This window comes from Prunus mume, linkage group LG5, assembly GCF_029339155.1.
Source record: "Prunus mume cultivar Tortuosa linkage group LG5, ASM2933915v1, whole genome shotgun sequence".
Classification (NCBI taxonomy): Eukaryota; Viridiplantae; Streptophyta; class Magnoliopsida; order Rosales; family Rosaceae; genus Prunus; species Prunus mume.
The window spans coordinates 17509331-17525712 of NC_142702.1; the positions used below are offsets into that span (position 1 = coordinate 17509331).

Here is a 16382-nt window from a genome sequence, read left to right on the forward strand (position 1 = left end):
AGTAGTTACTTTGTGTTTGCTTGAGAAGTACTTTCCCCCTTCATTCTTCGATATCATGATTCATCTAGTAGTACATCTTGTCAGAGAAGTTCGTCTATGTGGGCCAGTATATTTTAGATGGATGTATCCGTTTGAAAGATATATGAAAGTGCTAAAGGGGTATGTTCAGAATCGTACTCGTCCCTAAGGTTGCATTGCTGAGCGGTATATAGCTGAAGAAGCTGTAGAGTTTTGTACCGAGCATTTATCTTATGTTAGTATAGTTGGAGTGCCTTCAAGCCAAAAATGGGAGTTTCAAAGCCATTATCAGGTTACACAGTGAGCGTAGTTGATCGGGACCTGTTGAACCAAGCACATCTATATGTCTCGGAGAATACGGAGGAAGTCCTACCTTATATCGAGTACGTATGAGTTTTATTCTTTCAGTTTCCATTTTAATTTATTTCTTATGTTTATCTTATATGTTTGAGACCGTAATGCTTGAATTTTTCGTATCATGTAGGCAACATATGATCCACATCAAGACCGCTTATCCAAAATTTAGAAAGAGAACAAAGTGGTTACACGATAAGCACAATAGTACTTTCATTTAATGGCTACGCTTCAAGGTATATGTTATTGAATAACATATTGGACTTTTAATTTTCTTCTTTCTACATTAGATTGAATTAAGATATGATTAATTTGCAGGTTCAAAGTAAACTTAATGAGGAAGACAATCATGGCGTATCAGAAAATTTAAGATGGCTAGCAGCTGGTCCAAACATGGCAGTGCCATCATATATGAGCTATCTTATTAAAGGTATTAAATTTAACATCAAGGCACAAGATGATGTGCGGACAACTCAAAATAGTGGAGTTTATTTACTTGCACATACCATGCAAGTTGCTAGTGCCAAGGATAAAAACCCAATTTTCTCAAATATGGGTTTCTATAGTGTCATTCAAGAAATTTGGGACCTTGACTACCAAAAGTTTACAATCCCAGTCTTTAGGTGTGATTGGATAGATAGTACTGGGCTTGTAGTCGACGAACTTGTATTTACCCTTGTAGATTTGAATAAAATTGGACATAGGAATGACCAATTTGTTTTGGCTTCTCAAGTCAAACAAGTATTTTTTGCTGACGACCCGATGCATCGTGGTTGGTCGGTAGTGTTATCAATGCCTAATAGAGAATATAATGATGTTATTGGTGATGATGTCTTAGGTGATGTGAGAATTGAGCGTGAGCCATTTACTAGAGGGATGCCAAATGTTGACACATTTGATGAACTCGTTGGTGAGTTTGGGAGTCAAAATATTCGAGATGGGTGTGAAGATATATGGATTGAATGATGCTTATGTAATTGGCAGTGCATGACATTAATTTTGTAATATATTGTAATGTGATTTCTTCACTTTCATTATACAGGTTTTGGCCACAAAACAATCAGTACAAAAAATACTAGTTCAAGATTACAAACACGACGATCTTGATAAAAATGTGAAAAACAAATGTCTGTTCTAATAATAAAAAACGACGTTTTGGAGCATTCAACGACCGTAATATATTTACCGACGTCTTAAAGCAACGTAACAAAGAAGAACCACGACGCTATTGTGAAACAGTTATTAAGGATATCACGTCGGAGAAGCATAAAGAGCCGCCATGTAATTCCAAATAACACAACTCCAATCCCATAATACCGACGTCTAAAAGACAAGATATCTAACCTGAACGTTACAAAAGACGACGTCATCTTAACTTTACCACGTCGCATGTTATTTCATAAACGAAGTGGAAAAGGATGAATTCACGATGGTATTTTAAATCCATTGGTAAATTTGTTGACGTTAAGATATATTTGGACGTCGTTCCTTTACAAAAACAACGTTATATGAATGTATCCACATCTTTTTTCTTATGATAATGTCGTTAAAATTTAGTTAGACGGCAAATTTCGGATTAACAACGCCGTCTAATAGGAATTAGACAATGGTAATTTTGTTAATGATGACGTATAAATTATGAAACACGACTGTCTTTTGCATGATAACGACGTTGTATATTGATGACAACGTCGTCTTTATAAATTAATGTGTCGTAAGTAATGACCCCAACATATTTTCCACGTCGTTTATTTTAAGATCTTGTCGTTACAACTATTTTACACGGTGGTGGACTGAGAAACGTTGCCGTCTCAGATTCATTAGACGACGATTATATTTTAAGAGATGACGTATAAATTCTGTAATACGGCTCTCATTTATTTGTAACCGACGTTGTTTATTAGTACAACGTCGTCAGCTTAAATACATGCGTCGTAAGTAATGACCCTAACATCTATTTCCACGTCATCATTAATAGAAAAATCGAAGTGGAAAATTCATTTCACGACGGTTGTTGAAAATGTACTTACGTAGTAGGAGTCAATAACGTCGTCGATTATGTGTTTAAAGACGTCATATTTTTATTTGTCGTGAAAGGTATATTTAACGGCGGTGAGTTTTAGTTCTCGTCGTTGTATGTATATATTGCGGCCATATTCTGTTAATATATGTCATATGTTTCATTTTTAACGACGTTTTTTGTTAGAATTGGTCATTTATTCTCATACTCGACTGTTTTTTTATCTCGTTTTCCATTATAAAGACGTCAGTTATTATTTGTTAATGACGTTGTTTGTTTTAACAACGACGGTGATTTAGCGACATGGTTTGACACCCAAATAGATGTCGGTCGATTTCACGACGGTTTGAAAACCGAATACACGACGGTGAATTCCCGTCGTCTTTTTCCTTTTTTGTAGTAGTGTTAGTTGGTCCTATGAGTACTACTTCAATAAGCACAACCCCACACAAGTTGGACCTATTTTCTTGGTAAATACCCTCAAGCCAAAAACAGAAGGAAATAAAAACACTTGGCACCACTAGAACTACAAATTTTCGCAAATTATACTACTTTTGCAGAATGACTTTAGTTTTCTATGCTCTTTCTTCTTCTTTTCCCCTTGTGTTTTGGGAGAAGGTACAACAGAGGATCTATTTGTTTTGCATGAATTTTTGTACCTATAGTTCAAAAACAAATTGCGTTACACCCTTTTTTAATCGACAGGAGATCGGATATATAAACTTAGAACCACTTTTAACACTAATAAGAAAATTACAAAACTAAGAGCTAGTTGATGCAACTCACCTTATTAAATACTCTTGATTTTTTCTAATGGCAACAGGATAGGAGTACATTAAAAGATAAAGACGGAAATATATGAAGGCTTTGGTATAACGTCAAGTTCCAAGGCATTAACCAGGAGCTTAAAAGAAAACTCAGTAAAAACAAAAGTATACATGTTGAATAAGACAAAAATTCTTTTAGATGATGGAAGCCACAAGTTGCTTACATGGTCATCGCACTGGGTCTAGAAGGGATGACCTAAGCATAAATGTTATGTCCAACTACGATTACATTGCACACATGTGGAGGTTTTTCTTTTTCTTTTTCTTTTTCTTTTTGCCCAACAAAATTGTCAATATGAAACCAAAGCGAGGATGACCCTCGGTTGTAGAAAGGTTCCTCGGTTGTGAGGATGACCTTCGGTAGTAAAAGGGTTCCTTGGTTGTTAGGATGATCCGTGGCTTTGAAAATAATCCAATGTGGGAATTTAAGGCCTTATATGGCCTGTGCGTTTTCCATTAAATGGCCTATTTGGTGTTTTAAATATATATATATATATATATGTTTGAAGCCATCTTAAGGTTGATACTTAGGCCTTTCATGTCGCCTTTCAAGTGGCCTTTCAAAAATTTATTTCAGTTGGAACGAACATTCACTACTACAAAAATCGAAATAGATGACGGGAAACCACCGTCGTGTAAAAGGTTTTCGCCCGATCGTGAAATCGACTGCCGTCTATTTGAGTTTCAAACTACGACGGCTTTTCACCGTCGTTGTTTATCAGTAAAGATGACGGTTTTTAAAGAAAATCGTCGTTGTTTAGAGGTAAAGATCGTTAATTATAGGAGGAAAGACGACTGTTTTTAATAAAACCGTCATGTATTATATGTAAAGATGACGATTTTTTTATGAAAACCGTCGTGGATTGTTTATAAAGACGTCATCTTTACATACAATAGACGACCTTTTTTTATAAAAGCGTCATCTTTACATACAATACACGACGGTTTTTATAAAAATCGTCATCTTTACACACAATAGACGACGGTTTTTTATAAAAAGCGTCATCTTTACGCATACAATAGACGACGGTTTTTTATAAAAAGCGTCATCTTTACGCATACAATAGACGACGGTTTTTTATAAAAAGCGTCATCTTTACGTATAATAGACGACGGTTTTATAAAAAGCGTCATCTTTACATACAATAGACGACGGTTTTTATAAAAAGTGTCCTCTTTACATACAATAAACGACGGTTTTTATAAAAAAACGTCACCTTTACGTACAATAATGCTTTTTGATTTCCTATGATGCTATACAACGATTTTAACTAGAAAACCAACCATAATGCTTTATCAAAAATAGTTTCTTTCATAAAACTTGAAGATTCAATAGTTATTACATAGTTAACCAATCTTTATTCTACAACAAACATAATTCCTAACAAGACCTACGTACTCCTAATCCAAGCATTCCTCATCCAAACATACAAATGATGCACAACTGAAGTCTCCTCCATCATCCCTGTAAATAAATCAAAATGACAAAGAGAGAAAAAAAAAAAGCTAAGATTATAAACATAAAAAATTAGGTGGAAGAGAAATTTTACCATTGGTCCATATTTCCATAGAAAACTTGTAAAATGAGCATAAAAAAGACCATCGAGAACCTGCAAATTTTCAACAACAAAAAAACATACGACTCACATAGAAAACCTGCAAAAAAAAAAGTTATAAATATGCAAGCTTCCTCCTCATTCTTGATAACCAAATCAGAAAATCTAAAAAGAAACCAGAAATATAAAAAGATATGTAAACAAATCAGACAAATCAAGAGAGACAAAATCTGAAATTAGGGATACAAAGAACATACCAAAAACGCAAAGAGACTAATCCAGAATTCACTAGCAAGATATAGAAGGGTATTAAGAGATTAGGTGACTTTCAAATCAAACCTTTCAACCAGCTTTGATTCTCAAATACAGAACATCCCTCTACATCTTATGGATTTGCTAAGACCTCAATCTCTCAACTCCTTCATTGATATCGATCTTTTGATGATTTTGTAGAGAGTTTCATGAGGGTGTTTTAGAGAGTGCATGAGGGTTTCAAGGAGGGAGAGATAAGGTTTTCAGAGACGGGGGAAAATCTGAAAATTTGACAAGCGCGAATTCACTTAAGTAGACTTTTTTTAGCGTGTTTTAAAAGACGACGCTTGTTAATGAGAGATAAGATTTTCAAAGACGGGTGAAAATTTGAAAATTTATCGAGCGCGAATTCACTTAAGCGGCCATTTTTAGCGTGTTTTAAAAGACGACGCTTTTTTAAAAAAATTTGTCATCTTTACATATAATATACGACGGTTTTTTTATAAAAAGCGTCATCTTTACATATAATAGACGACGGTTTTACAAAAGCGTCATCTTTACATACAATAGACGACGGTTTTTTATAAAAAGCGTCATCTTTAAGTACAATAGACGACGGTTTTTATAAAAAGTGTCATCTTTACGTACAATAGACGTTTTTTTCCACTACACTCCTTGACCCTATATGAATACAATGACTGAATTTGATCTTCAATTTAAAATATTTACACTAGTGGATACCACAAAATCTTATGTTATATTTAACGAAAGTATAAATAAACTCTTAATTGTTAGTGAATATTTTTTGTTATGGCATACGCATTTTAAGAAACTAGTTTCAACGATCCAACCGTCAAACTTGTTTGTTTATACTTCGAGATCATCTACACCAAAAATTGAAAAAAATAAACATTCAGAGATAAAGTAATGAGACAAAAAATTTCGACGATTATAAATGAAAAATCATGATTTAACGATTATTTTAACTCCGATTTTGATGATTTTTTACCGCTACACTCCTTGACCCAATATGAATACAATGATTGAATTTGATCTTCAATTTAAAATATTTACACTAGTGGATACCACAAAACCTTATGTCATATTTAACGAAAATATAAATAAACTCTTAATTGTTAGTGAATATATTGTTTTGATGGCATATGCATTCTAAGAAACTAGTTTCAATGATCCAACCGTCAAACATGTTTTTTTATACTTCGAGATCATATACATCAAAAATCGGAAAAAATAAACATTCAGATATCAAGTAACGAGACAAAAAATTTCGACGGTTATAAATGAAAAATCATGATTTAACGGTTATTTTAACTCCGATTTTGATGATTTTTTACCGCTACACTCCTTGACCCAATATGAATACAATGATTGAATTTGATCTTCAATTTAAAATATTTACACTAGTGGATACCACAAAATCTTATGTCATATTTAATGAAAGTATAAATAAACTCTTCATTGTTAGTGAATATATTGTTTTGATGGCATACACATTCTAAGAAACTAGTTTCAATGATCCACCCGTCAAACGTGTTTGTTTATACTTCGAGATCATATACACCAAAAATCGGAAAAAATAAACATTCAGAGATCAAGTAACGGGATAAAAAATGTTGACGGTTATAAATGAAAAATCATGATTTAACGGTTATTTTAACTCCGATTTTGATGATTTTTTACCGCTACACTCCTTGACCCTATATGAATACAATGACTCAATTTGATCTTCAATTTAAAATATTTACACTAGTGGATACCACAAAATCTTATGTTATATTTAATGAAAGTATAAATAAACTCTTAATTGTTAGTGAATATATTGTTTTGATGGCATACGCATTCTAAGAAACTAGTTTCAACAATCCAACCGTCAAACTTGTTTGTTTATACTTCGAGATCATCTACACCAAAAATCGAAAAAAATTAACATTCAGAGATAAAGTAACGGGACAAAAAATTTCGACGGTTATAAATGAAAAATCATGATTTAACGGTTATTATAACAAATCATCATCTTTACATATAATAGACGACCATTTTTTATAAAAAGCGTCATCTTTATATATAATAGACGACCCTTTTTTAAAAAAAATTGTCATCTTTACATATAATAGACGACGGTTTTTTATAAAAGCGTCATCTTTACATATAATAGACGACGGTTTTTTTATAAAAAGTGTCATCTTTACATATAATAGACGACGGTTTTTACGGTTTTTATAAAAAGCGTCATCTTTACATATAATAGACGACGGTTTTTTCGGTTTTTATAAAAAGCGTCATCTTTACATATAATAGACGACGGTTTTATAAAATCGTCATCTTTACACATAATAGACGACGGTTTTTATAAAAATCGTCATCTTTACATATAATAGACGACGGTTTTAAAAATCGTCATCTTTACATATAATAGACGACGGTTTTATAAAATCGTCATCTTTACATATAATAGACGACGGTTTTTATAAAAATCATCATCTTTACACATAATAGACGACGGTTTTTATAAAAATCGTCATCTTTACATATAATAGACGACGTTTTTATATAAAAAGCGTCATCTTTACATATAGTATGACGTATGATAACAAAATCAAAGAAATAAATTGATAAAAAAATTCGTATTAAGACGACGGTTTAAATATAATGTTTGACGTATAAAGGGAATAAATACGACATTAAATTTTATAATACGTTGTTAAATGAAAAACAAACGTGGTGAGATTTAAAGATACCGTCGTAGAACTATACAAGAAAGACGTCGATATATTTTTATTTTCCGTCGTTGTACATTAATTTAATAAGGCGATATTTTGTATTTTACCGCCGTGGATTTATTTGTAATTATATGGCGCCTTATACGAAAACTTGGTCGTGTTATTTTCTGCGTAAAAACGGCGGCTTTTTTTGAAATCGTCGTCTTTACTTTCTATGTCGGTCGATTCATAACTTCTGCCGTTCTTTATTTGATTTGATTTTACACTGCGGAAATCATGTTTCAAATAGATGTCGGTTTTTTAATTAGGTACGTCGTTGTTTATGAACAACCATTTGAATCTCCATTTTTTAGGTGTCTAAGGTGTTATTACACGGCGGTTTTATAGAACCGTCGTCTTTTAAAAAACAACGACGGTTTTCACTTAGACCGTCGTTTTTTTCTGGTCGTCTTTGTCACTTTTTGTAGTAGTGATTGAGTTCCATTGGCATCCACCATATGGTGGGATTTAAGAAAATGAGCTTGGATTGAGTGATTAAGGTGGTCAGATCTATGATTCACTCATCTATAACCGATATCTGAAAAGATACTATCAAACGGCCTGGTGCGTAAGTGATCTATCAATTTTTAAACTAAAAGCACAAAGAATTTCAATTCATATGCTCTTTAACTGACGTCAGACTAAAAGAATCGAGGACCATGTATATTCCATCAAACATAGTGAGTATTCATGGTGGGTTTCTGTCGTGGAAGTTGAAAAACATGAGGTTAGTTGGGTTATTGGTGACTTATGAAGACCATTGATTGTAGGCATAAAGGCTTTATGGCCTTGTCGTTATTTTAGGACCACTAAATGGCCTACCATTTGATTGTAGGCCTTTATTATAATTAGCAAATCTATCTTAATATATTTATATTATATTGTATGTCTTTATGATGTTAACATGTTATGATATAAAGAAGTGACCTAGACCTCTGGGCGTGCAGCACGTGGGAGCAAAAGGTCAAGCGTTTACATTGACATACGTAGTATGTGAATTATTGTTAAGAATTTGTGGCCTCACACACCTTGCTTCTCAAGTCTCCTTCCAAGTGGTGAAATTTAAAGATGAAAAGAATTGTAGCCAGGATTTATTGTATCCCAAGTCAAGAGAAGAGTTTCACAATCCTAATTCCATTTTATTAACCAACCATATGGGTTGGTGGTGGTTGGGAAGTTCTCAATAAATGTTAGAAGAATTTTCAAGGAAGAGTTAGTTCTAGCCATTTAATGTCAAACCCATCAACTGAAGAAAGTTCTATAAATAGGTCGTCATAAGAAGAAAAGAGTACATCCGACTCAACAAATAAAACCTATTCTTTTTATCCTACACCTTTCAATTCCTAGTCTAAGATTTTATCTTCCAAGCACTTTAGATTATCCAAGTTCTTCATTTTCCTAATGTAAGCTTATTTCTTGCAATTTAATTTAAGTTTTCTTTAAATTCAAGTCCTTATCATTTTAATCTATTTTATCGTATTTACATTTCTGTCATTTCGTTTCTTGCATTTACATTCATTGCACTTATCACCAAAATCTTAAAAATAGTCATACAATGCTCAATGGGTCACGAGAAAGTGAAAGAACTTAGGAGCTGTTTGTTACATAGGCATGGCTTGGCCTGGCTTTGACTAAATTTAGTACCATGTTTGTTTCATCTAATCCTAGCCTTAGATGGGCTTGTTAATACCGGGCCCACCAAAAACACATCCTTAGGAGGGGATTACTCAACCCATGTGGAAAGGGAGGATTAACAATTCTCAAGCTCACCAATATATAAGATGCATATATTATATTGTAATAATAATAACATATATATATTATTATATACCCATATTTATATATTATATTATATTATATTATACTTACATACACATATACTATAATGTTCATATATACACATATATGAACATATATATATATAATATAAGTATATATGTATATAGGGATCCCTCAAATAAAGGCGCCCTTTAGGCACCCTACATATATATATTCCTAGTCTAAGCATACACCAAACTCATGATAAGTGTTATTCAATTTAGACCAAGCCAAGTCAAGACAATACAGTTCCTAAGCATAGTCCATGCCAAGACAGTTATGTGTAACAAACGAGCCCCTAGGTCATTGAACAATAATATGCTTTCCATTTAGCTCTAATTAGCTTGATATATAGTATTTCAATTTCGGAAGTCCGTGTTAAAGTAATATTTTTATTGTATATTTCATTTTCTCACTCTTGTTTTCTTCTTTTTTCAATTTGAAAACAAATATTCATCACATAGGTAAAGTTGAGATAGATATGGATTTTGCATCATTATTATTCGTGTCAAGATAAAATCAAGATATTAGATAAGAGATTCGACCAAGAAAAAAATTCAAGATATTAATTTTGGTCTTGTTTAAATCTTGAATTTCTAACAATGGCCAGAAAAAGATAGAAAGCAAGGGACAAAAAGACGATGGTTGACGAGAATGCGGACAACAGTGGACAAGAGTCCACCTTAATGTATCATTATCTCAGCGACAGGTATGACTTTCATTTCACCATATGCTGTTTTTCCATGTGCATCATATATATGTGTCTAGTAGGATACTTATCATTCTCTAGAAGCTTACCCGGTACAATATGGTGTCATAATCCGAATAATCAATTTTTAAGTTCCTCCGTGATTCCCAAAATTTGTCAAGTTTAAAAATTACTTACTCTTTGTTTGAATGGAGGAAAATAACTCGTGAAAATAAACTCAAACTAAACACATGATTGAATAATTGTGATTGATCCATCTATTTTTTAGGTCTTCATTCATAATCATCCTTACAAAAAATTAGACAAATCGGAAACCGTTTCAATATCCAATTGTGTCATACAAAATCAATGAACACGGTGCTTTAAGAAAGTACTAAAATTTTAATAACTCAATTGAATGGTCAAATGATATCGGATTCAAGTGATTTTTTGTAGAGATGATCTTTGAATGAGTATCTACAAAATAGACGGTTTGGATTAGTGAAATACAATATCTAATTAGGTAACGTGAATTACACCATAAAATCAAGGATCACGGGATCCTTGAATTATGGCTCACGCCAACAAATAACTCAAGAAGTGAAGAGGAGGAATTGATATTTCTCCATCTCTATCTCTCTCTAAATTAGCCAAACTAAACAAGTTAATCAAACCCATTAAAAAAAACCGTCAGGAAAAAGAACAAAGACTAGGGAGGATGGTGGAGTGCTAACCCACAATTACAAAAATTAGGAATTCCGGCGAGGATGGGTGACTCAAATTAAAACTTTCATACCCAATCATAAATGGTTATTTCGAAGAGAGATTTATAGTTTTTTTTTATTATTATTATTAAATAACTTGCGGGTCCAACTACTTGTTATTATCATTAATTAACATATTTTTTTAGAGTGTACGAAAGTGGGACGACAAAAAATTTGTGTAATAAAGTTTGAAAGTCGGTGAACTTTAGAGTAATAAAGTGAAATACAAGTACTCGAACGATTTTGAGATAATCCAATAAAGCACTTACTAATACTATGATTTAAGTTGGATGACAGTTCAATAGTTAATAGGATATATGTCATCCACTTATATGTTCTAAACTTTTTCTCTTATAATAATCCGGCACAATGTTTTCAGCAGGGCAGCTTCCGGAAGGACTGCAAGCCAAGAATATTGCTCGACGCTAAGGTACACAAGAATATAAATTTGATGAAATTACAAATTATGACCATATCAAACATTCTTCATGCCTGCTGCTGCATATAGTATAAGCATAATGATTTTGGCACTCCAACTTCTCAAACTTTTCTACCGTAACACGAGGAGTGCGTGAGGTTATTTGAGGGTGTGATTTTGGAGTGCCAAAGCATCGCTCTAATACAACTATGAATAAGAAACAAAATAGAAAAATGATAACCATTTAAAAAGTTACTATCAGAGTTGAAAATGCTAATTCTGTAGTCATTCTGGAAACCGGAAGAGTCCATAGGATAGGAGCTATCAGTCCAATCCGGCATACCAAACGGGGCCTAAATGTTGTACTCATAGGATAAGAGTCCTTTCATACTGATTGTAGTTCCATTTTCAGAAGGACGAAGAGTACGTCACAAATCACTGAGAAAACAGAGAATGGAGAAGAATGCCAGGCACAAGTCTTGGACACGCCAGACAAGTGGTGTATCTATAAGGTTCCCAGCAAACTCCGCAAAGTAAATGAAGCAGCATACACTCCTCAATTACTATCAATAGGCCCTTTCCACCATGGCAAACCAGAACTGAACAGCATGGAGATCCATAAAAGGATATATTATAAGAAGTTTCTTGAACGTTGTAAGAAGATTGAGGATGAACGTTGTAAGAAGAGTGAGGATAAATTAAAGAAATTTAGTGAGGATGAATTAAAGAAATTTATCGACGCTAAAAAAAAAGAAGTTCTTAGTTGTTACGCAGGGACCATTAAGCTTTCCATAATCTCTGCAGACATAATTGCGGTTGATGCCTGCTTCATCATCGAGCTCCTTTTAAGGAACTACGAAACAAAAAATCATGAAAATGATTACATATTGAGTTCATCATGGCTGAGGAAAGCTGTAGAGCAGGACTTGATACTGATTGAAAATCAGCTTCCTTATTTTCTTCTTCAAGAACTATATCAGAAATTTGCTGTGCCTTGCTGCTGCCGGATTCCTTCCAATGATCATTCCATACAGATTGACAAAGCCACACCTGCTGATCATGAACCTACCCTGCTTAAGCTTAGCTTTGAGTTCTTCAAAGATTATAATGAGGGGAAGTTGGAATCCGTCGAGAATGGAGTGCCTCAACTGAAACATTTCACCGATTTGGTTAGGCATTTTCTATGTCCTAAGCCTAACAAAAAAAAGGAATTGCGTTGTAAACATGGTGTCAAAAATATATATGCTGCACAGAAGCTGAGGGCATCAGGGGTGAAGTTTACGCCACTTAAAGAGGGACCCTTGATCATAGAGACAGATGAGACAAATAAGGCCATACAGACAGATAAGCCTGAGGACACTAAATATAAGCTCACCTTAGCATGTTTTAGTAATCTGGACTTGAAGCTTACGCCATTTAAGTTCAAGGATGAGACAGAATGGGTTGTTCGGAACATCATGGCCTTGGAGCAGTTTTTGTATCCAAACCATCCTTATATCTGCAATTACTTTTTGCTTATGGATCAGCTGGTGGACACTGTGGATGATGTGGATTTGCTGGTTGAGAACAAAGTTATTACTAACATGCTAGGCAGCAACAAAGCAGTGGCGAAGCTGGTTAATAAACTTTGCCAGCAGATCAACGACGATAAATTCTGCTATTCTGATATCGGTCGACAGCTTAAAGATCACTATGACAATATTTGGAACCGTCATGTGGCAACCCTGAAACGAGTTTACTTCAAGGATCTCTGGACGGGCAGTTCAACTGTACTTGGAGTTTTCGTCCTGCTTTTCTCAGTCAGTGGAACCACTAAGTATCTCATGTCGTAAGCTTTAGCTCGTTCAACTCGTGATTCTTAATAGACAGAATGTTAATTTCAGTCATTACTTCAAGTGATGAACTGAACAAATAAATTAGCCAGTGTTATAGATTTAATATAAGTTTGAGTTACTAATTAGTTCTGTTATTGTTGTTAAAGACTGCAGAGCATTTCTTGTGAATTGATTGTAATGAACATAATTTCCATTTAGAATTAAATAAAGAAAGAGTTATGCTCTTGTTTTCATTTCACTCAGAGTTGAAGACATGGATCTTGAATCTTCGGCTTCAAAGCCCCATGCGCTGCTATCTTTGTCTGGTCTTTACAGCATATGGATGTTAAGAATGTAATTGCAGATGAAAGCCTTGTGTGGATACAAAAACAAAACTGTATAAGCTTCAAGTCCATGTTTTTAAAACATGTTAAGTTGAACTAATAATTACTATAATTACAGACCTGATCATCCCTTTTTATCACAAAGGTTACATCTTCAATTGGCCTAAACTTCACCCCTGCTGCCTTGAGCTTTTTCCGGGTGATATATTTTTTTTTGAGGGCCACTAATACCATTTGCTTTGCTTCAATCTTTGTGCCTTGGATTGTATATAGTTCAAAATAAATTTCGTTCAAATAGCAGCTTACCCTTTTTTCAATCAACAAGAGATTGGATATACTTGGGAACTCTTTCAACGTTAAAAAGAAAACTGCCATGAAAGTTGATCTAACTCGACCTCTTATAAAATACTCTTGCTTTTTTCTAATGGCGAACCAATACGAGTTCATTAAATATGGAAATATATGAAGGCTTTGGTACAATTTCAAGCTTCAATCAAGGCAATAACCAGCCAGGAAGGTGGATTTACAATCCACCCAGGAGCTTACAATATTTTTACCATTTCAAGATGCTACATCATGAGCAACTTTATTATGCCTATGAGCAATTTCGTTAAAGATGCTCTTTTTTCATACACTATGAATTCCAACTGGGCATCGATACGCAGACCACTCCAGATGTCTGAGAAAGTTACAATGGACTCGACCTCAATCTTCAGCCAGCCCTCTCCAAACTGTCACAGCCTCTGGCAATGAAATTTATATGCAGTATTGCACGCAGCCTGACAATAGTAAAGCTCAAATATCATCTCCACACACACACACCCGATCGCTGTTGCCTCTCGCTCACACCATGCAGCATTGCACGTTAACATCAGCAATCCTCGAACTCAGGGAGCTCCAGCTCAACTCACTCAGCAGAAACCCCTTGAACTGGATTCTAAATGTTATACTGCCTTATAGCGTCTTTACCATGCATACAAACAACTCTTCAGTAACAGTAAGACTACCGTTAACAGACTTATTAAAATAAAATAAATACTAAAAAGAGAAAGAAAGACTACCGTTCAACTGTACCTTACTTCATATCTTCCATAATCGCCAGATCAAACACCAGCTCAAAATAATTACACGCTTTCCCGCTTAAGTGACATATTTCTATCTATACCAATCCATGACATTGGATGTCAACAGGAAACAAACACAAATCCTTAAAATATGGAAATGTGAATATTAAAATTTCAAATGGCTTTGCAAACTTGTGGTATACACATTAAAATGTAATGAATAATACTACTCTTACCATATTTGTATACCACTCTTTATACCATCTTATGTGGCAGTTGAGGTGGACAGCCACATCAATTAAAATTATATAATATTTGCTTTTCTTTTATGATTTATTCCATTAGAGTAATGCTACGTTTACCACATTTTTATCCCACATTTCTATGTCATGTGATGTGGCATGTTCATATCATATGTCACATCAATTAAATCAATGAAGTGTATTTTAATAAAGAAAGTTTAATTGAATTTTTTTTAAAGTATAAATAAATCATAAAAGAAAAGAAAATGTTAAGTAATTTTAATTGATATGTGGTTGTCCACCTCATCTACCACATAAGGTGGTATGAGAATGTGATATACAAATGTGGTAAGAGTAGCATTATTCATTCAAGTATTTATTTTTCTAGTTGCCTTAATTAAAATATACTTCATTGATTTAATTGATGTGACATATTATATGGATATTTCACATCATGTGGTATAGGAATGTGGATAAATATATGGTTAGTGTATAGCATTACACAAATGTAATTAAGTGAAAGTTACCGTCATAAAGGCTTTGTGGCCTTGTCGTTTTTTTAGGGCAACTAAAGTAGCGTTTGGTAGTGCTTAAATTTTAAAAAAAGCTGCTTAAAAAAAAAATAATTGCAAAACTATGGTGTTTGGTAAACATCGAGATTCAGCTTTTTTTTAAAATTGCGGTCAATGACTGCTGTTTTTCCAAAGCAGACATAACCCAGCTTTTAAAAGCTGCTTTAAAAAAAATTTAACCAGTGGTTTTAATAATATTTTACTTTCCCATAATGCCCTCACTTATTTTTCAAATAGACAATCCTTGTCCCTTCAATACAAATCCAGCGGCAAACTCCTCTTCTCCATTCTGCAAACTCCCATTAACGCACCCAAGCTCCAACCACAACCTCCGACCATGGGCTGTAGACGAAGATGATGACAGACAAGTACTGATGGACTACGACTACAATACAAGTCATGAGCCATAGCGAAGCCAGGCCAGATAGGCTTTTTTATGTCGAGAGAACAATCCTAACCCAAAGCTTGGAAAACTTTTAATAATCCCAACGGGAGATTGCTCGACCATACCATTAGGGGGTGAAAACGCCGCAGGCACGGCCTGCGCCGGGGGAGCATAGCATAGGGAGGAAAGGGAGCCGGGGACCGGGGACCGGGGGGAGTTTAGGAGAGATGGGGAGACCCAGCAGATGCCGATCGGGGTGGGGATAAGCTCTGTGGACGATGATGACGACTGTGCAAGGAGGACGACTTCTCTGGGTAGAGGGAGAAAAATAGAACAAGGAGAAGGAGTAGATGAGAAAAATTTTGAAAAAAAAAAGTGCAGAGAGAAACGAGAAGAAGAAGCAAGTGACAGGGGGGAAGGAGAAGAAGAAGGTGAAAAAGGAGCAGCAAAAAGAGATGCAGATCCT

At 34.3% G+C, this 16382-nt stretch overlaps 1 protein-coding gene across 2 annotated transcripts; it reads left to right on the forward strand.

The window, feature by feature from the left end:
• Positions 1-9107: 9107 nt before the first annotated feature.
• Positions 9108-13568, forward strand: LOC148917170 (UPF0481 protein At3g47200-like). Of its 2 annotated transcripts, none has more exons than XM_089051609.1 (4): positions 9108-9210; positions 10236-10334; positions 11457-11507; positions 11908-13568. In XM_089051609.1, the coding sequence occupies exons 2-4, from the start codon at positions 10267-10269 to the stop codon at positions 13325-13327; spliced, it is 1539 nt and encodes a 512-aa protein (XP_088907735.1). In that variant the 5' UTR covers positions 9108-9210; positions 10236-10266; the 3' UTR covers positions 13328-13568. The 2 variants fall into 2 exon arrangements, with proteins under 2 accessions (XP_088907735.1, XP_088907736.1); XM_089051610.1 differs by having other exon boundaries at positions 11460-11507.
• Positions 13569-16382: the final 2814 nt, after the last annotated feature.

Excerpts from the sequence above, each read along its gene's own strand:
- LOC148917170 (XM_089051609.1), top strand. The coding sequence starts at position 10,267 with ATGGTTGACGAGAATGCGGACAACAGTGGACAAGAGTCCACCTTAATG. Across the intron at positions 10,335-11,456 it reads TATCATTATCTCAGCGACAG|CAGGGCAGCTTCCGGAAGGA; the intron begins GTATGACTTTCA and ends CAATGTTTTCAG. Across the intron at positions 11,508-11,907 it reads GAATATTGCTCGACGCTAAG|AAGGACGAAGAGTACGTCAC; the intron begins GTACACAAGAAT and ends TTCCATTTTCAG.